We start from the raw sequence: 20,212 nt of genomic DNA on the forward strand, positions 1-20,212 counted from the left end.
AGTTTTTCATCGATATAAACACCCAAGCATTTATACGTTTTAACTTGTTCCAACTTTAGTCCAGCGTATGTACAACTTAGGCACTTCGATGTGGAACGTTGTTCCGAGAACACCATAGATTTACTCTTTTCAATGTTGACAGTTAGATCATTTTTTGTTGCATATTCACTTAATGCTTTTAACAGAGCTTGCAGACCACTTGGAGTATGATAGTAGGAGGAGATCATAAATGAAAAAGGGTGGCTGCAACAATGCATCCCTGGTTGGTCGAGATTGCTTGGGACAGTTTCCCTTGTGCGTCTAAACATATCCGGATAGAAATCTCAATATGTAAGAGCATTAGCATTTTCAGCAATCCTGGGGGAATATTCCATAGTGACATTTTATGCCATAGTTTGTTTCGTTGAACTGAATCAAAAGCAGCGGTAAAGTCAATGTAGGTGCAGTATACTTTAGTGTGACGACGCTTACATGAATATTCTATTGCTGATGTCAGGATAGAATGTTATAAGAGGTGTTTGATTTGACTCTAAATCCTTTCTGGTTCAGCGGCAAGATGTTATTAGCGCTAATTCAGACATTCTACTCCTCCAATAATACTCTAGCAAAGATTTTTGCAGGTATATCGAGCATCGCTAGAAGGCTATAGTTTGAAGGTTGATCCTTATTTATATACAGGGAGAATACTACTTTTTTTCCGTGAGTCTGGAACTTTGCCATGCCTTCCTATTTCACAGAATAATAGATGGAGCTCATGCACCCAGGTGGGAGCAGACATCCTCAGCAAACTATTGCAGACCCCATCAGGGCCTGCAGCACATGAATTATTTAATTTCTCAATTATTATTGTAACGTCTAAAGATGTAGCTTTGCATTCCCACTTGTTCACTGGTAGCTCAACTATATCTTCATTAATGTCTACTACCCCCAGAGTTGTTGCTATGTATTCTAACCAGACCGGTTCAGGCACACAATTGATGACAAGCTCACGTTTCTTATTTCCCCGTATTTCCTTCCATATCTCAGTATTATTTTTAGAGGTGGCAAGATGAGCAATTTTTTGGCAAGACTCCCTTGCACAAGGTAAAACAAAGGGGGGTCTGGGAATCTCTCTACCAGCACGAACACAGCCCAATGACCTGTTCCTGGGTGAATAACCCCTGGGAGAGACTCTACCAAGTCTTTAGCTCACTGTCCCTTTCACAGAGAAGAAATTTCCCCGCATATCAGCCTTTGTCCTGCCCAGGGGCAGTCCAGCGCCGAAATGCTAGGCAATTCTCCCCTGAACAAGAGTACCATCAGTAACCCCATACACGTGTTTCAGCCTTGTTGGGCATCATCAGTGAGGTGAAACTGTTGCCTCTCTAAGAACAGTGAGCAAGGGGTCCACGTCTGGATCGCCCTGTTAACTTAGGGTGAAACCCAAAGTTAATTTATTCAAAACAAAGGGGGGTCTGGGAATCTCTCTACCAGCACGAACACAGCCCAATGACCTATTCTTGGGTGAATAACTCCTGGGAGAGACTCTACCAAGTCTTTAGCTCACTATCCCTTTCACAGAGAAGAAATGTCCCCGCATATCAGCCTTTGTCCTGCCCAGGGGCAGTCCAGCGCCGAAATGCTAGACAATTCTCCTCTGAACAAGAGTACCATCAGTAACCCCAGACACGTGTTTCAGCCTTGTTGGGCATCATCAGTGAGGTGAAACTGTTGCCTCTCTAAGAACAGTGAGCAAGGGGTCCACGTCTGGATCGCCCTGTTAACTTAGGGTGAAACCCAAAGTTAATTTATTCAAAACAAAGGGGGGTCTGGGAATCTCTCTACCAGCACGAACACAGCCCAATGACCTATTCTTGGGTGAATAACTCCTGGGAGAGACTCTACCAAGTCTTTAGCTCACTATCCCTTTCACAGAGAAGAAATGTCCCCGCATATCAGCCTTTGTCCTGCCCAGGGGCAGTCCAGCGCCGAAATGCTAGACAATTCTCCTCTGAACAAGAGTACCATCAGTAACCCCAGACACGTGTTTCAGCCTTGTTGGGCATCATCAGTGAGGTGAAACTGTTGCCTCTCTAAGAACAGTGAGCAAGGGGTCCACGTCTGGATCGCCCTGTTAACTTAGGGTGAAACCCAAAGTTAATTTATTCAAAACAAAGGGGGGTCTGGGAATCTCTCTACCAGCACGAACACAGCCCAATGACCTATTCTTGGGTGAATAACTCCTGGGAGAGACTCTACCAAGTCTTTAGCTCACTATCCCTTTCACAGAGAAGAAATGTCCCCGCATATCAGCCTTTGTCCTGCCCAGGGGCAGTCCAGCGCCGAAATGCTAGACAATTCTCCTCTGAACAAGAGTACCATCAGTAACCCCAGACACGTGTTTCAGCCTTGTTGGGCATCATCAGTGAGGTGAAACTGTTGCCTCTCTAAGAACAGTGAGCAAGGGGTCCACGTCTGGATCGCCCTGTTAACTTAGGGTGAAACCCAAAGTTAATTTATTCAAAACAAAGGGGGGTCTGGGAATCTCTCTACCAGCACGAACACAGCCCAATGACCTGTTCTTGGGTGAATAACCCCTGGGAGAGACTCTACCAAGTCTTTAGCTCACTGTCCCTTTCACAGAGAAGAAATTTCCCTGCATATCAGCCTTTGTCCTGCCCAGGGGCAGTCCAGCGCCGAAATGCTAGGCAATTCTCCTCTGAACAAGAGTACCATCAGTAACCCCATACACGTGTTTCAGCCTTGTTGGACATCATCAGTGAGGTGAAACTGTTGCCTCTCTAAGAACAGTGAGCAAGGGGTCCACGTCTGGATCGCCCTGTTAACTTAGGGTGAAACCCAAAGTTAATTTATTCAAAACAAAGGGGGGTCTGGGAATCTCTCTACCAGCACGAACACAGCCCAATGACCTGTTCTTGGCTGAATAACCCCTGGGAGAGACTCTACCAAGTCTTTAGCTAACTGTCCTTTTCACAGAGAGGAAATTTCCCCGCATATCAGCCTTTGTCCTGCCCAGGGGCAGTGCAGCGCCGAAATGCTAGGCAATTCTCCTCTGAACAAGAGTACCATCAGTAACCCCATACATGTGTTTCAGCCTTGTTGGGCATCATCAGTGAGGTGAAACTGTTGCCTCTCTAAGAACAGTGAGCAAGGGGTCCACGTGTGGATTGCCCTATTAACTTAGGGTGAAACCCAAAGTTAATGTATGCAAACAAAGGGGGGTCTGGGAATCTCTCTACCAGCACAATCACAGCCCAATGACCTGTTCTTGGTTGAATAACCCCTGCGAGAGACTCTACCAAGTCTTTAGCTCACTGTCCTTTTCACAGAGAAGAAATTTCCCTGCATATCAGCCTTTGTCCTGCCCAGGGGCAGTCCAGCGCCGAAATGCTAGGCAATTCTCCTCTGAACAAGAGTACCATCAGTAACCCCATACACGTGTTTCAGCCTTATTGGGCATCATCAATGAGGTGAAACTGTTGCCTCTCTAAGAACAGTGAGCAAGGGGTCCACGTCTGGATTGCCCTGTTAACTTAGGGTGAAACCCAAAGTTAATGTATGCAAACAAAGGAGGGTCTGGGAATCTCTCTACCAGCACGAATACAGCCCAATGACCTGTTCTTGGTTGAATAACCCCTGGGAGAGACAGTTGCTCAAGGGTGGTTGGGTAAGTGGGAAGGAGCTAGCATTACTCTTACTATTGCATCGGATCTCTGTGCATACCGCTTGCACATTATCACACATTGATCAGTGCAGCCAGGTCTCCATTTTGTATAGGTTTATCAATAAGCACGTTAACTGAAGGACATGTTGTAACATCAGATAATTGTACAGGTTCAATAGAAGAATCATCACTGATTAGTATTTCAGATTCTTTACACACTTCGGTATGCTCCTCATCACTAAAATTGCAGACTTTCTTAGGTGCGTGACTTACTTTATTATATGCTTTCAACCATTTGGTGGACATAAAAGCCTGGACTACTGGTTTTGAGTTGACATTTTTGATTGACTTACATTTGCATTTCCCCTTTTTTTGCAACTTTGCATTTAATTCTTCGGGAGATTTGGTGGATAATTGTACGTTGTTCTGATCGCGGGGTTTGCATTACAGAAGAATCCATAGATGTGCTTTGATCTTTCATAGTCTTACGGTTTTGATTATTAGTTTTATGGAAGAGTAAAGACACATAGCTACCAAAGTCGACAATAGATGATCTAATGCCCAAAACATATACGACAAGTTCATTCTTGATGTACTCATGTTATTGGAACCTTTCATAGGAGATTCATTTAGTACATCACTGCCATTCTGAAACCTGTTTATTTCCTGAATGTTTCTATCGCTCATTGCAATCATTTTACTTTCGATCTCATAATCCCCCACCAATGCGTCAGGCTTGTCATTCTGAAACCCAAAAAAGGAACTTGGGTCAGTGTCTAATTGACTCGGGGTGGATGACACTTCTCTCATGTCATCTAAATATCCAACTACAGAGAGCTCTATAGAGAGGTCAAGGATGTTGGGAGTTTGATGCTGTAACTGTTGCTCACCCTCAGTGGAGCTTCATTTACCATCTCAGTTACTTCTGTTCTAGTTGCTATAGTGTTTTTTAAAACACCCAATGTTCTCGCAGCAGAGTTATCAACGACGTCTGACACGGGAGTCGTCGCCAAGCTGGTTCTGCCTCTATGCTTGACACCGGTATAATGTTCCAAGCGTGGGGTACCCCCAATTACATCATCAACACACAGTCACAACGCGGTTCTTCTGTATTCTACTGTAAACTATTCAGCATATAGAGCATGTAGATTGGGACCTACGGTTACGCTCACATTAACAGACTATCAGGCGCATGCTCACCTCCACATCCACAACACTAACAGCGAACAGCAAGCCACTTAGCAAGCCACTTGCCCTTCCTGTATTTAGCCGCCTTCTAGGAAAAGGGGGCGGGCCAGTGATTATATTCCACAGTAATTATCCAGTGGTATGAAATGTTTCCTTTGAAGTCCAAAAACAGTTGAAAACAGCAAGCCACTCAGCAAGCCACTTGCCAATTGTTAGATGGTGGGGGGCTGCCCAGGGCCCCCACCGACACTCACACACACGCAGGCACACGCAAACCAGGAACCACACAGGACCGTCTTTATTCACACTGTGCCTGCACGAGCCTCGGTCCCGCTCGTGCATGCGTGTTAACGGTGTAATCACTACGCAACATCCCTCCTTTTCCCCCAAACAAGAAACATGACAACTTATGCAATTAACAACGGTAATTCAAACTTTAACTAACAGTCTTTCACCGGTTAAGAGGCAGAGTCCATAATAAAGTCTTGGAACCTCCGCGGCGGCTTGCCCCCCGCCCGGCTCGGGTACCTGCGTGCCTCAGCTGTGGGCACCTCTGGTGTCCCTGGAGTCTCAGGCGGTCCATCGTCCCTCGGTGATGATCCTGCGTCCTGTTCGGGCCCCTGCATGACGGTCTCTTGCGGGTCTAGCGCCGCCTCTATTCGCTTGAAGAACGAAGCATTCCTTGTGACAGTTCCCTGTGCATTGGCCGCAGTGATCATAGACCCTTTGACGTGGGTCACCCCCAGTGGCTGCGCCTCATAGGGCAATGGCAGTTTTCCTTCCGGCCTCCTATTTCGCACCAGCACGGTGTCCCCCACTGCAATCGCCTTCTCCGGTAATCTTCGCTGAGCAGTCTCACTCTCGTTTCGGGCAGCCCTTTCTGCTCGCAAGCGGTTGTTGTCGATCTCACCCGGACACCGACCTTCCACTTCGGGCAACAGTCCTCGGGGTACCCGTTTAAAGAGGTCCTCCGCCGGCGCAACCCCAGTAGATTGATGCAGGGTCGTGCGATACTCACGCAGAAAGTCAAACAGGTCTTCCCCTCCATTCAGCGATATGCGGAAGATTTTGTTAAGTGTCCGCATGAAGCGTTCCACCTCCCCATTGGCCCTGGGCCAGAGTGGGGTGACTTTCCGGTGCTTTATCCTCCTTTCCTCATAGTAGCGAGCAAACTGCTCGTTATCCGAACAGATCTCCAGGGGGAAACCACAGGGGCAAACATTTTCTCCATGGCCAGGATGGTGTGGTCACTAGCCGTGGACTCAACCAGCTCCACCTCGGGATAGCGGGACCACTGGTCCGTCACCACCAGAAAGTACATTCCTCGGCCCGTGGACCCGACGTCTGCATGCACCGTCCCCCACGGGCATTCACTCCTCTCCATGGCTTGAATGGGTGGCCCTCTCTCCACCGGACTCGCCGCTTGGCATGGAATGCAAGCCCGCACAAATTCGTCCACTCTGCTCTCTAGATCCGGGAATCACACTTTCAAACGGAGACGTGCCTTCGTCTTTGCCGTCCCCTGGTGTCCCTTGTGGGCCAACTGCAGCACTTGCCCACCAGGGTGCGTGGGATGACTATCTGGTGCCCCCTCAGCAGTAGACCATCCTCGGCCACCGACAGCTCATGGCGTGCCTTCCAGAGCGCCCTCAAGTCATTTTGTGCATCGTCGCCCCTTCTGGCATTGTTCATCAACACTTCGCTCCATTCCCCACTTGACACGGCTTCCTTGATCCTCAAGAACACATTGTCTGCGTTCGATTCTTCTGCAATCTCCTGTTGCACTAGGGCGACGGGCAGCGCCGACTCCACCACCAGGTGCACCGCCTCGAAACAGTCCGCCACCTCCGCCGAGTCCCTGGGCCGCCCAGCGCCTGGGTGTCGGGACAAATAATCCACTGGATTGTGCGTGCCAGGACTATACATCAGCTTGACCCCGTACTCCATCAGTGAGAGCATCCATCTCTCGATGCGCGGTGGTGGTTTAGACGATGCCCCGGACATGATCGGAATCAGGGACTTATGATCCATCACAACCACTACGGGCTTCCCCAGAATGTAAATACGAAAGTGTTTGCAGCCCCATAGGATAGCCAAGGCTTCACGCTCATTATGTGAATAGCGTCGCTCGGTCTCGGTGAGAGCCTTGCTGGCATATGCAATGGGCCGCATTGTCCCTTGGGGATCCGCCTGCATGAGGACCACCCCCAGTCCTACCGGGCTGGCGTCCACCACGATCTTTGACTACCGGTCCGATTGAAGTAGGCCATCGTCTCCTGCCCTGACAGGGGCGTTCTTGATGGCGGCGAACACCCTCTGTTCCTTCCCGGTCCAGTTCCAGGCCACATTATTTCTGGTCAGTGCCCGCAAGGATTCCGACAGGGAGGCCAAGTCGCGAATAAATCGTCCACAGTAATTGACCATCCCCAGGAAACTCCTGACTCCGCGGGTGACCCCGGCGGGGCGGCCTCCTGGATGTCCTTCACCTTCTCCGGATCCGGGGAGATGCCCCCGGTGTGGAAGACAAAGCCGAAGAATTCCAGCCGGTCCTTCAAAAACTCACATTTTTGTTTGAGGAGAGTCAGCCCAAGGGCGCGGAGCCTTTCCAGGGTGTTTTCCAGGCGCTTCAGGTGTTCCACCTCCGACCTCGCGAACACCAGGATGTCGTCCGACATGTTGATCACTCCTTTAAGTCCCGACAGGGCCTCCCTGATGGCATTTTGGAAGACATCCGCTGCCGACGAGACCCCAAAGCTGAGCCTCTTAAACTGATACAGCCCCTCGTGAGTCGTAAAGGTGGTAATGTATCTTGACTCGGCGTGGAACTCCAGCTGGTGGTAGCCAGACCTCAAGTCCAATTTAGAGAACACTCTCGCCCCGTGCAGCTCGCCGACAATGTCATCCAGGGTGGGCGTGAGGTGATGTTCCCTTTTGATCGCCAGGTTGGGCAGCCTCATGTCCACGCAGATGCGAACTGCCCCAGGCTGTTTCGGCTTTGGGGTCACCACTATTGGCGAGACCCAACGGGTGCCTCCTTCCACTCTCTCGATGATGTCTAAGTCAACCATCGTCTGTAGCTCCTTCTACACCTGCGCCCTCAAGTGGAATGGGATGCGGCGATGCTTGAGCGCTGATGGCCTCACCGACCCGTCGATGTGAAGCCATATGGGGTCGGCCTTTAGCTTCCCAATGCCTTGGAAGATCATGTCAAAACGCTGCAGCAGGCGTTCCAGGTCAGTATGATACACGGCAAACGTGAAGTGCACCAAGTTCATCGCCTCCGAGGCATCGCAACTTAAGAGGGAGTGCGGGCTCACGCTGGTGATGAAGAACCTCGCTTTTATCTTGCTCTGTCCGTGGGACACTGGCACCACGAACACCCCTTGAATGGGGAGTGGCGAGTCACCTCCAAATGCATATATCCGCGCTGTGGATTCTGCCAACTCGGGCGGGCCAGGGAGTGCTTCATAATGGTCAGTTGCTAACACACAGACCGACGCCCGCGTATCTATGAGGACTGGGGTGGGGACTTCCCCGATGTTTACCGTACATGTCGGTTGTCGGCTTCCTCCGGGGCCCTTGGCAATGCTTGAGATAAAGAAGATTTCTTCCTCCTCCTCCTCCTCCTCTGCAATGTTCAGGTCCTGCATGCCTTGCTCAACAGCCAATGCGCGCATGCTAAAGCGCGCCCCTTCCTGAGTTTAGCCGCCTTCTGGCAAAATGGGGCGGGCCAGTGATTATATTCCACAGTAATTATCCAGTGGTATGCAATGTTTCCTTTGAAGTCCAACGCAGAGGTAACAGCGAACAGCAAGCCACTCAGCAAGCCACATTTTACCCACTGAGATCGTGAGTGAATTGACAGATGCTTTCCTTGGTGCGGCCACCCTGGAGATGTGTGGATTAGAACAGGAATTATCGATCGGACATAGGGCTGCACTTGGTGTTATTTATTTCTCCATCCCAACACTATTTCCTGAGAATCTCCCTTTTTTGGTGGTTCCCCAACTTCTATGAATATTCTTGCAACCCCACCATGAAGAGAGTAAGGGTGTTGAACTATCCTTGTATGTTGCATGCTATATACCACTTGTGGCACAGTACAATGCTGTACGTGTTCTCTTTACTTTCTGTTAACACTAGTGCTGGAGTCAAATCTTTGGAAAATCAAAACAGGGCCCCCCACTTGAGATTACTAAAGATGCAAGATTACAGTGCTTTCGTGCTGACCTATCCAGAGAGAGGCACCTTGCATCACCCGCAGTACATACTTTGGGATTAGGCAATTTGTGGCTCTGACAATGTTTTGGCCTAAAAGTCCCATCAGCCCTAGCCAGTACAACCACGGTTTGCCTAGCCCTGCTGTAAATTAAAACACTGCATGGACTCATGCTGCTCTCAGGGTCCCTCTGCCACTCTTTCTAACACTAAACCTGTAAAGAAGACAATAGTACCCACTTACTATATACAGTAAGCACTGTCTGATCACAGTGGCAGAATAAGGGTATCATGTATCATAATGAGACCAACCTTTGGACAAATCATTGTCTGGGCATCTAAAGTGAGGACGATTCGCATGGACCCAATTGGGAGTTGAGCAAGTAAGATAGTGTGGTGCACAGCAATGAGATATGTAAACATGCGGAAGCGTAAGCAGAACTGTGCATAGCTGAAAAAGGCAGACAGATGCATTCGTGTTCAGCATGAGGGTGGTCTGTAACTACGAAATGGTCACATAGAAGATACACTTGTTACATCCAACACAGTATAGAATGGTTGTTTCTTCAGTCTGTGCATGACCCATCCAACCGCTGCAATACCATGGAAGAAATTAGGTGAAATCTTGCGAGAGACAGAGGACATTTGTACCATGGTACATTGTGCACCTTGCCACAATATGCACTGTGCAAGATCCCGAACAGCCGACAATCTAAATGAACACGAAAGCAGCAGTGATGACGCAACTACATGACAGAAAACATTCTGAAAGTGAGTGTCAAGAACACTACACACTTTTTGAAGTGAATTGACAAGCCCACCATGTAGTTTGTTTAATTTTCAACCTGTGAATAAAAAAAGCCCAGTTACACCAGTGTGCAGTGGAGATGAGGCCACAGCATGGATGCTTGTTAGTGGATGCTCCGTGTGAGAGAGAGGCCCACAGTCGTGCTACCACAGTATGTCCTTTATTCACAGAGCGTTTTCCAATGGGGTTTTGCCATTATAAAACGTGACTGTGAATTAGGCCCTAAATGTCTTACATCAACGCCTTCCGGCTATCACTGAACCCCACTATCAAGAGTTGTATTGTCTCATGAACATGCCACAGACTGAATTCTGTAAATCAAGTATCCACCACTCTTACGTCCCCCTCGGTTCACCTGGTGATAACATACTGTATAGTGTACCTGAGTGTTGCATTTGGACATAAAACTCTATTCTATCATCTGAAATGGCCATTTCATTAACAAATATCCATACTATTTTGACCCACAAATATCCCAGTGATCTGGCTTTTCATAATTGTTAGAATCTATCATTCCTCTGGAGGTAAACAGGGGAGGTTTACAGAACCAAAAGCATTTGGAAGGATGCCGCACAGACCAAGCCACCTCCTGCAAGTATAGCTTTGGAGCCACGTTAGACCCAAATACACAGCAGACGGGATATCTCGAAATAGGACAGATGCTGTGGCACTGGGTAGTAAGAGCTTGATGTACCCTCCTCTGTGCCACCATGGCACACTGTTTCATGTTGGTGTGTAATACATGTATGTCAACATCATGTGGAGAAGACTTGGAACTCCGACCCTACATCAGTTCATGAAATTCCAGAGTTGGCATTCTTGCACTCCATTTCCACCACTACACCTGCCTTTCCAGGACCACATCTGACAGATACTGGACTCTGTAGGCCCTTTTATTTTTGCTTAGTTCCAGGAGTGGGGGGGGTCTTTTATGACTCACACTCTTTCTCATGTCTTTGACTTACTTTCATGCTGACTGCACTGGTGCACCGTAAACCAGTCACCTAAGAAGAAATTCCTATCCTCTGGATTCCCTGCCCTGTGCAGTAACCAGGAGAAATGTGGCCCATTGGCCGATAGGGAATGGTGATTCGAGAATGGCCCCTGGGCCATTGAGGTGATTATTGGCTGAATAGGGTGGTGTATGTGGTGGGTGGATCACGAGATCCATGTAGAAGTTACTCATTCCTCTCTAGCTCTCTCTGGCTCTCTCACTCTCGCGCTCTCTCTCTTATTCTCTCGCCTCCTGCCTCTCTTTCACTCGCTCTCTCTTTCTCTCCAGATTCAAGGTGTTCATTTCTTGTTCATCAGGGGCATTGAATCAAAGCTCTCCGCCGCCAGGTGAAGGTGTCCCACCCTTGTGAATTGTGCCGAGAGGGTAGGTCTTTTAAGGGGGTTGGCGTTCACTTCATCCAGGTCCCTAGGAGGTCTTGTCCCCTACCTGATAGCTACTTGATGATATTCAGGGTCATTATTAGGGGAAAATGTTGCAGAACTTAATAGTCATGAATTGTGGGAATAGGGAATGCTCACATTTTGGTGACTTTAATGCATTGGTCTTCAAACCTTCTGATGCAGCCGCCTTCTCTGTTTCTCCAGTTGTTGCTCTCTCCCCTCTCTGTCCTTAGCAGAGTGAGGAAGGCATAGGCAACCTGTATATGCCTTCCTACTCAATTATACACCACCTCTGAAAAGACATTGCAAGCTCATCACAGTCTGCACTTCTTGAGTCATTGATAATAGTTTAAGGTGTTCACTGGTAGGTGAAGGTAGGACAATTCTAGTGGAGCCCATTGGTATCATGAGGCCTCTCGTTCAGTGGGGGAGGTGGATGGAAGGGGATGTTTATTTACCACCGGAAGCATTGTTTGATGCTGCACCATTGAGTGGAGACTCAGCAATGTCAATGTCTTATTTATTGTGTAGTATTTATCTAACAACACAGGTGACAGTGAAATGCTGAAGGTTCAAATACATTACAGTACAGCCGTTGTATAGTACAGTGAGCGGAATCCAGGTTCTCGTGGTCCTCACAGCCCTTTTCCATTCCGTACACCCAGTGCAGTATCTTTCTTACCTGGATAGTTCTCTCTCTAATGCATCTCTGACCACATCTTTGTGACGCCATCCAACAGTTCAGCATAATTCATGGTTCTGTGAACGTGCTTCGCAGGAACCTTGAGTTGTGCCCGATCTGTGTCAATTGGATTTAGATCCGCCGACTCTGGAGCCATCCTGAACTAATTAAGCCGTTCTTCCCCATAAATGCCCCAACTCCGGAACGTTCTGATTCACTCTTTGTAATTAGCTGTGCTTTGTCAGTGTCTGGCGAATAAAGCTTCCCGGGAACTAAGCTTTCTATCACTTGACACCAATGTCCCACAGGCAACGTTCTACTTGAAGAACCCTGTGTCCATCATAACTTCAAAGATGACCATGGGTCTTGCACCATGCTTGCAGAGGCCTCCCACACGTGGACTGGATATCTCACCTGCGGTTGGCTGGACTGGTGCCACCTTCTTAAAGGCCATCCATTTGCACATTCCAAGTGTAATTTCTGTTTCGATGGTGAAATGCATGTCTGCAAACTTTTTGCCAGCTTTTTGTATTTGTATTTTGTTTTGTGGTTTTTCATAGCCTAAACTTAGCTAGGAAGCAACTTTGCTGTGCGTGGCATTCAGGATAACATATGCAGTAAGGGTGTGGGGGGGGTTACAATTTGTGGTATGGTATCTTCCAGCCTCGGGTGTAATGCTTCTGCTTGCCATAGATCCTAGGTGGTAGCCTAGAACATATCTACAACACCATTACTGTACAGTACATGAGCAATGCATATAAACATTGCACAACATACTAACATTGCTTCCCACACTGGGGTTACAGCCACACACCCTTAGCATGCCAGGGCATGTGCAATCGTTGGTAGCACAAGATCACAGACAATGGCCTAGTAAAATAAAGAAAATACTAATAATATTCTCTTCTGATGTAGCACTTCATGCCAGACTCCACCAGCTGTAACAACATGTGTTATTATTGCTTCCCCATTTTGAATGGTACAATGATGAAAGGCTAAGGTTCCCTGCTGCAGGATTTGTACTTGCAAAGTAGAGGCCTCATGTACTCCTGTGGCTGTCCACCTTTGACCTACTGCACAATATAATACACCTCCCACCCAACACGTAGGAGGTATTTTTTACAGCAGTAAGATAGGGCATTTGTTTTCTCTCCAAGGCATATTAAAGTGACTTATCTTGCAGTGCACAGTTTAGAACCCAGAGCTACCCAAACACTGGATATTACTCTCTCTGTGACTTCAATTGCTTTAATGGATGGCTGCAGATTTCAGATGTCGCATTTCTCTAATCATCTTGATGAAGAAGGGAGTCACTGACCTCATGCAGGACGTAAAAGAAAGGGAAACACATTGTGCCTCATTACAAGTGTTGCGGAAAGGCAACAACGGCGCCGGTAGTGCTTACCTCTCTGTAACATTATGAGTATGCTCGCGGGTGCCGCTTTGGAATGCCTGGTCAGACCAGGCGTGCAGAGCGGCACCCGCGAGCAGTAGCGGATGGCAGCAACAACCACGTTATCAACAAGGCCGTTGTTACCATCCTCCCCTATGGGGGCTCAAATGGGAATGGGGACGTACCAGGTCCAGGTCTAGGTCCGGCCCACGCAAAAAGAAATTTACCGGGCCCTCCAAGGTTGGAATGGCCCGGTAAGTCCCCATTCCAGGAACCCGGACCCGGTACCTGGTATGGGAGTAGCCATGCCCAAGGGCATGACTACCTCCAAACTCGTAATGAGGCCCAGAAGCATGCAAGGTGTTTCATTGCTTATAAAGTACAATGCAGATCATGCCAATCGATAGAACTTGCTTGTCCTGATGCTTAATTATCATCTTTTTTAACAAGGTCTTGTTAAGAGGGGATGGGACCCCCTCTCAGCCTTGGGTGAGAGGCCTACCAGGGAAAGGTCCAGAGCCAGTTCTATCCCAGAGGAGGACGGTGGCAGTCCAGTGATCCCCATGTCCTGCTCCTCACCCCGTACCTATCCGTTTATGTGCAGTACTCCTTTGTGTCACAGCATGACTCCTAAACAAGATATTTTCCAGATTCTATTTTTTCTAGAGTGAACGTGCATGAAATGAGAAAGGCAAGCAGACAGTGAAAGAGCAGCCCTCTATTGACACACGCCGTCCGCGCGATGACACTAGAGACCTGGACCCAATCGAGTGAGAGCCACCCTCCAGCGTCCCTTGCTGCCCATGTTCTGCCACCTGAGACAGGGAACCAGTGGAGCGAGCGGGACTTGGCATTACAACACCTATACGGCAGTGGGAGAGGCCACACAATGCTTCCCAGCATCAAAGGCAAAAACCTTCAGCCAGCAACAAGTTCCCTAGAGCACCATGGACTAAACTAAGGACCACAGACCCCCGCACAGACTACACTTACACTAGGAGAGCCCAGACCAAAGCCCCCTAACATGAACTTGGACATTCTACTGCCTGGCCAGCCATCACTATTCCACGGAAGGGCCGCATAGAGAAAAGTGGCAGGGAATTAAGCCACTATTTAACATCTTTGCTACTTTTAACACATACCGGCATGGAAGATGGGGACAGACTAGTCAAGGCAAGTGACTCAATGGCAGGAAAAGGGGGAGCATAAAGAGGGCAATAAGAAGCAGGAATTGGTGGGTTGTTCGGTAGATATCAGAGGTTGAGAAGGTGGCAGACCAAGAGACCAGCAGGAGGAAGGAAGGAAAAGCAGATTGTGAAGATGCTTTCTAGAGCAGGCATTGTTAGTGAGTGCACGTGGTACTGCATTGTTGGTGTGCATGAGAGGTTGACAAGTGTGACTAAGAGTTAAGTGTAAAATAGTTGTGCATAGTAGGGCGTTTTAGTGCATAGCAGGGAGTTTTAGTGCAGAGGAGGGAGCTTTAGTGCAGAGGAGAGAGAGAGTTGTGTGGAGGAGGGATTTATGATGTGGAGAGGGAGTCAGAGTACCAACAAGTTAGTAGTGGCATCAAAGGGTGGATGCAGGACTTTTAGGGAGTGAGAGATATCAAAGGGATAGAGGAGCAAGGCACAGGAAGTAGAAGGCGTGAAGGATGGTGGAGTCGGAAGAAGGGGTGTAGTGAGAAGAGAACACCAGATCATGAGAGGAAGAGCGTGATAGAAAGGACACTGAGTCGACATAGTGTCTGCAAGACGCAATCCCGTTCCCCTATCAGACCAATAACGTCTGGAGAGAGTAGGGACAGTTGGGAAGTCCAAGAGGGAGTTCAGATAGAGAAGGGGTTTAGCCTTTAGGGCGTCACTCGTAGTATTATCAAGAACCTATAACAGTAGGGTGAAACCTGATGTATATACTAAACCGGGTTAAGGAGGATGGGTGGTTTACAGACACGGTAGAGGGGGACGGCGATAGTGCCCATTGCATTCTTAATAACATCCCTTTAACCCTCTCAGGGCATTGGAGTGTCATTTGAGACATCTGTGACACGTCCTTATGAATGCTGTTGCCCTGGTGTGCTAGTAGATAGCAGACTGTGGAAGAGGAATTTCAGAGCGTTAGCAGCCACTGCTGGACTTCTCTAATGGTATTCTCAGCAGCAAACATGCACTTCAGCTCAGTGCTCGTCTCTGGCCTGCTCATTTTAGGCATTCCTCAGTACCAGAAAAGTGGAGTGTATCTCATGAGTTTCAATGGGCAAAGATTGAAGGGGATCCTCGAAAGGGGGGCCCTGTGGAATAGGAGTAGTCGAGTGACAAGATCCTCTAAAATCTAGAGTTCATTTCTTCCATTAAGGTACAGCAATCAAGGTTTGGTGCCTCAATAATCAAGGCCACTTGGCCCTTACATCCAGGGTAGGCAGAACTCGCCAAGAGATCAGACAACCTCAATGAGGTCAGTGCACTATTCAGCAAGGGAACCATAGTTAGGGTTACAATAGCATTCAAGGGACATCAAAATATGGCCACACAGCCCTGAGACAACACATTACACTGACTAATCCCGCACAAAATGGGCCTGGCTTTATGAAAATAAATAGCTGAGCACCTGCAGTAAGGTGTGAAAGACAGCTCCCACGGTTCTCCCCTAAGATGATTTCATGTAATAGAATCCATACTATATACGTTTTTATTTTTATTTTAGGTCATAACAGTTTACGTTAACAAAATCGGCTGCTCACATAATTGTCTATTTTTTCTGCAAATCCCCTTCCTGGATTCATACAGGACTGCTTTCATCCCTTAAGTGGCTGACAATGTTATTGCAAAAAAATAAGTGCATGTCAAATAAAACAAGTATTGGCAATGCCAACAGTTTGGGCTTTTGTGTAGGCATGGGGAAGGCACTCTCCAGGCACAGCCGTAGTGGTATTAACTAACCATTGTTAGTAGCAGGTACAAAATTGTGCGAGTACCTGGGCATCTCATAGCAGTGCCTGTCAAAAGCTTAAAATGCATGCACAAGCCAAACATTTTTGTTTTAAACAGGACTTCAGTGGCTTTGCCAATGGTTGTAAATCGAGTAGCTGAAGGTAGACCTAGTAAGACATTTTTATTGCACCAGAAGCGTGTTTACAACTCCAATGAAGTCATTAACTCTTAGAAGACTGCTTTGAACAAACACTAGCAGGCACCTTGAATGCAAAGCCTGATGGTAAGGCTTTATTAAAGTGATTAAAGCGAGCTGAAATAGTTCCTATGAGGAGGTGGTTTGTGCAGGCAAAGGTAGGAATGGGTGGGAATGGCCATTGGGATTAGCATGGCAATGGGGGGCCATATAGCCAAAGACCTACAGATGGTGTCCCTCCTCGTATGTTTTCCTGTGTGTCCCTCCTCATATGCCATGCCGCCCTATCTGTCCTGTAATGCAATCGTTTTGGCTTATATGTGTCGCAAGTGACACTTGATATCCCAAACTAAAAAGGTATAATCTGGTGGAGAGGTTCAAACACAATGTACAGGCCTGCTCGCTTTTTTCAAAGTCGAGTATCTGATCCTCTACGCTGCCAATGTGGAGACTGGGAAGCACGCACACCGGGGATAGCATGGAGTGACTTCTCTGGAGGGCAGTCGACAAAGCACCACGTTAGGTATGGTTAAAACCTATTCATGGGCAGCGGCATTTGAGTCGGGGATTACCACTTGGGCAATGTAGCTAGATGTCATGTGTTTGCTTGTGGGCATGTCAGTGATGGGGCGTGGGGAACGTTGTATGGGCGGCTGCTTGCTGGGAGACCGCATATTGTATCATGGCAAAGGCTTCCTCACTGTAGTGTCGAATTGATCCTACAAATGCTCATGAAAAGTACTGTCCTCCTTCCTGGAAACTGCCTGCCCCTCTCCAGCAGGAAATCAACAGTACATCAGAGTTACTGCTATACATGTCCTTGTGAAATTGTAGATTTTAGGTGGTGAACCAACAAGGGAATATGAACATGTTTTCATGTGGTATGTTATGTGCTTTACAAAAGGACTTGGCGTGGGAAATGATCCTTATGTTCATGTGTAGGTGTATGGTGGCAGCATGTTCTTACTCATTTGTTCTTTTGTTCTTTTGTTTGTGTTCTTTAAGCTCACATTTGGAGGCATGCCTTTTTCTGGGAAGCCAGGCTCGCATGTCAGAAAGAACTTCAAAGGATGCATGGAGAGCATTAACTACAATGGCGTCAACATCACAGACCTTGCAAGGAGGAGGAAGCTTGAGCCGTTTAATGCGGTGAGGATTTATTTCGATTTAATGGGGTTTTGGGAGCTATCATTTCGCAATGCAGTATTTATTGAATGCACATTAATTGGACTGCCCAAAAGGTGCCCGTGCGTTTCACTTTTTAGCCTCTACAACAAAGCGTGCACGTTTAGTGCTTCACTGCCTGCAACTCTCTATTGGTCAGCAGTCCCCCCGGCCTACTTGTACGTTGGTGAGAAATCTGTCAATGAGAAATGTTAGTAGATTTGGGAAGATATCAAAAGGATAGTGAGTGGCATTATGATGAAACACAAGTTCAGATTTGTTTTGCTTCTTTAGTATGTGGGTTGAAAGATGAATTCTATATTTGTTTGTGTAAATATTCACAATACAATACAAGTGAACAAGTGTTGAAAACGCGAAGATCTATATTCACAGTCTGCAGTATGCATCACATACAGAACAGATCCTTGCTACTAAGGCGTCAGTTCTCTTATATGGAAGCGCATCATATACTCATATAATAATGTTGCTGGTATATACCTTTTGGGATACTCACATAGAATAATTGATAGTAGGTGCCAAAGATAGTGCCAAAAGGCCAAGCGTCTATTCGTTTAGGAATGTCTCTAGACAGTAAGGCCATGGTGGTCTGTATAGGCATTCTGAATGTTACGGGCAGTTTAGTATCAGTAACTGTGTGTTAGGGTGTTCATTTTCTGTGTGTGAGGCTGAGTTGTGCCAGACGAGGCTTTGTTAATTCTTGTGGATGCATGCTGGCCCTCTTATGGGGGAACTGGGCCTCCTGCAGTGGAAGCGGACTGGGTTAACTCACTTTGGAATTGTTTTGATTGCTTTTGAGTAAGTTCTTTTGACTTTCGTTGCTTTGTCTCTGAGAGAATGGCTGAGGATGTATTTGTCTGAGACCCAGGTATGTCTGCTTGCTGATTGGAAAGCATCTCTAAGTGGACTGGACACTTGATTAGTGAAAGAGAAAGTCAGTGTGTATGTCCCACAGGGTATTCTACTCATGAGGTATACTGCCAGGTGAGTGAGCGGAACAGGGATATGAGTGTGAGATCGGTATGCCTGTAGGCTGCTGGTAGAACAGGCCTACCTTCTAGAAGTTTTTTCTCTTGGGATGACTTCAGTAGAGAACACACACAGGGTGTGGCAAGTCCTTAAGGGAGACCCTCAAGAGCTGGCATCTGTATGAATGATTCCTTCTGTGGGACTCAAGCGGGGTATAAGCCTGACTGGTCTTGAAGGACATTATGATGAGCCATTCAGAGTGAGATCCAGTGTGTGAGGCTGACATAAGCTCAGTTGGGGCAATGTTTACATGTGCATGGGGTGGGGCAGTACCCCTGGATAGATTTTTAAAAAGTCACCCCAATCAGCATAGTTTTCTATGAACATCTAGTGCATTCATCTAGCCCTGGGATCAGTGCCTGGGCTGTCCTCTCATCACATGTGATGGTGGCCATCACAGTGTGCACAGCCCTCATGTCTGAGCCTCATGAAGAGGAAGGATACTAACCCTCCCTGAGGCAGGCCTTGGAAGATTCTGGGTGGTCCTAGAGTTCATCACACCCCTTGGAGAATGAGAGGCAGGGACGGGGATGGAGATAGTCCAGGGATCGAGTAGCTGCTGTGCTTCACTGAGTCTAGTGAGATTATGAATATTCCCTTTTGGAATGCGTTGTTGCAAGCTGGAAGTGTAGTCACGCTGTCATGAGTGTTTCTGTTGCCGAAAACTGTTTCCACGGCACTAAGCCTGATAAGGTGGGATGTTATTTGTTTTGTGAATAACGTTTTGGTGTACTCTTAATGCCCTGTTTTGGAAGTGCGTTATTGAAAGGGGTGGCTTGTTAGCCCTTCATGGACTCTGTCCAAAAATGGTGCCAGCTGCAGCCATCCACCATTTGAGGATTAATAGCAACTTCCGGTTCACATGTTAACCCAGTGCTGTAGAGCCGCTGGTGCAGAAGGTTAGTGGAAAACTAGCTCAGTGGGTCAATTATCCTGCTGCTGCTTTATTTTAAAGGGCTAACACAATGTAGGCCAGTAAGGTTACAGGGGTATGAAGGTCAGTGCCTGCCCATGTTACACTGGTCATAGCAATTGATGTCTGGACGTGAACATGTGGAGCATGTATTTGCCCATGCCGAGGCATACCACAGCTCCACCCCTAACATATCGTCTATAGTCCATAGGTCTGCCCTGTGTGTATCATTGGTATCAGGTCATTTGACAACAAGTGTAACAGGTGTTTGGCACCGTTCACACCCTCCCAATGTCACCCACGTGCGGCAGAAACAAGTAGAAAACACGGTAATAGTGGCGTAGTGGATACAACTCCCTATCAGTGTCCATCGTGTCAGTCTTGTATATTGTAGTGTGTGCTTACATTGCTCTGGCAATGCAAGCTAATGGAATGCTGGTGTTGGTGGAACACAGAGGACGCAGAGTGTTCCACAGATGTCGGTTGGACACAGAAGGGTGGGAGAGGATAGCCTGAAGATGGGCCTACCTTAGCTCTCTCCCTATGTCCTATCTGTTACCCTGGAACTACAATAAAGCCCTTTTCAATTTTCTTACCTTATGACCTGTTGGGTGTCC

General features: G+C 47.6%; 1 protein-coding gene across 3 annotated transcripts in view; it reads left to right on the forward strand.

Annotated features, from left to right (window-relative positions):
- Positions 1-20,212, forward strand: part of CNTNAP2 (contactin associated protein 2) — a 3,301,953-nt gene that overhangs the window by 1,543,489 nt on the left and 1,738,252 nt on the right. For all 3 annotated transcript variants that reach the window (XM_069648309.1, XM_069648308.1, XM_069648310.1), the window contains exon 7: positions 17,477-17,620. In XM_069648309.1, coding sequence (XP_069504410.1) covers positions 17,477-17,620 — 144 coding nt within the window. The remainder of the gene's footprint in view (positions 1-17,476; positions 17,621-20,212) is intronic.

This window comes from Ambystoma mexicanum, chromosome 2q (assembly GCF_040938575.1).
Source record: "Ambystoma mexicanum isolate Mex_15411 chromosome 2q, UKY_AmexF1_1, whole genome shotgun sequence".
Taxonomy (NCBI): Eukaryota; Metazoa; Chordata; class Amphibia; order Caudata; family Ambystomatidae; genus Ambystoma; species Ambystoma mexicanum.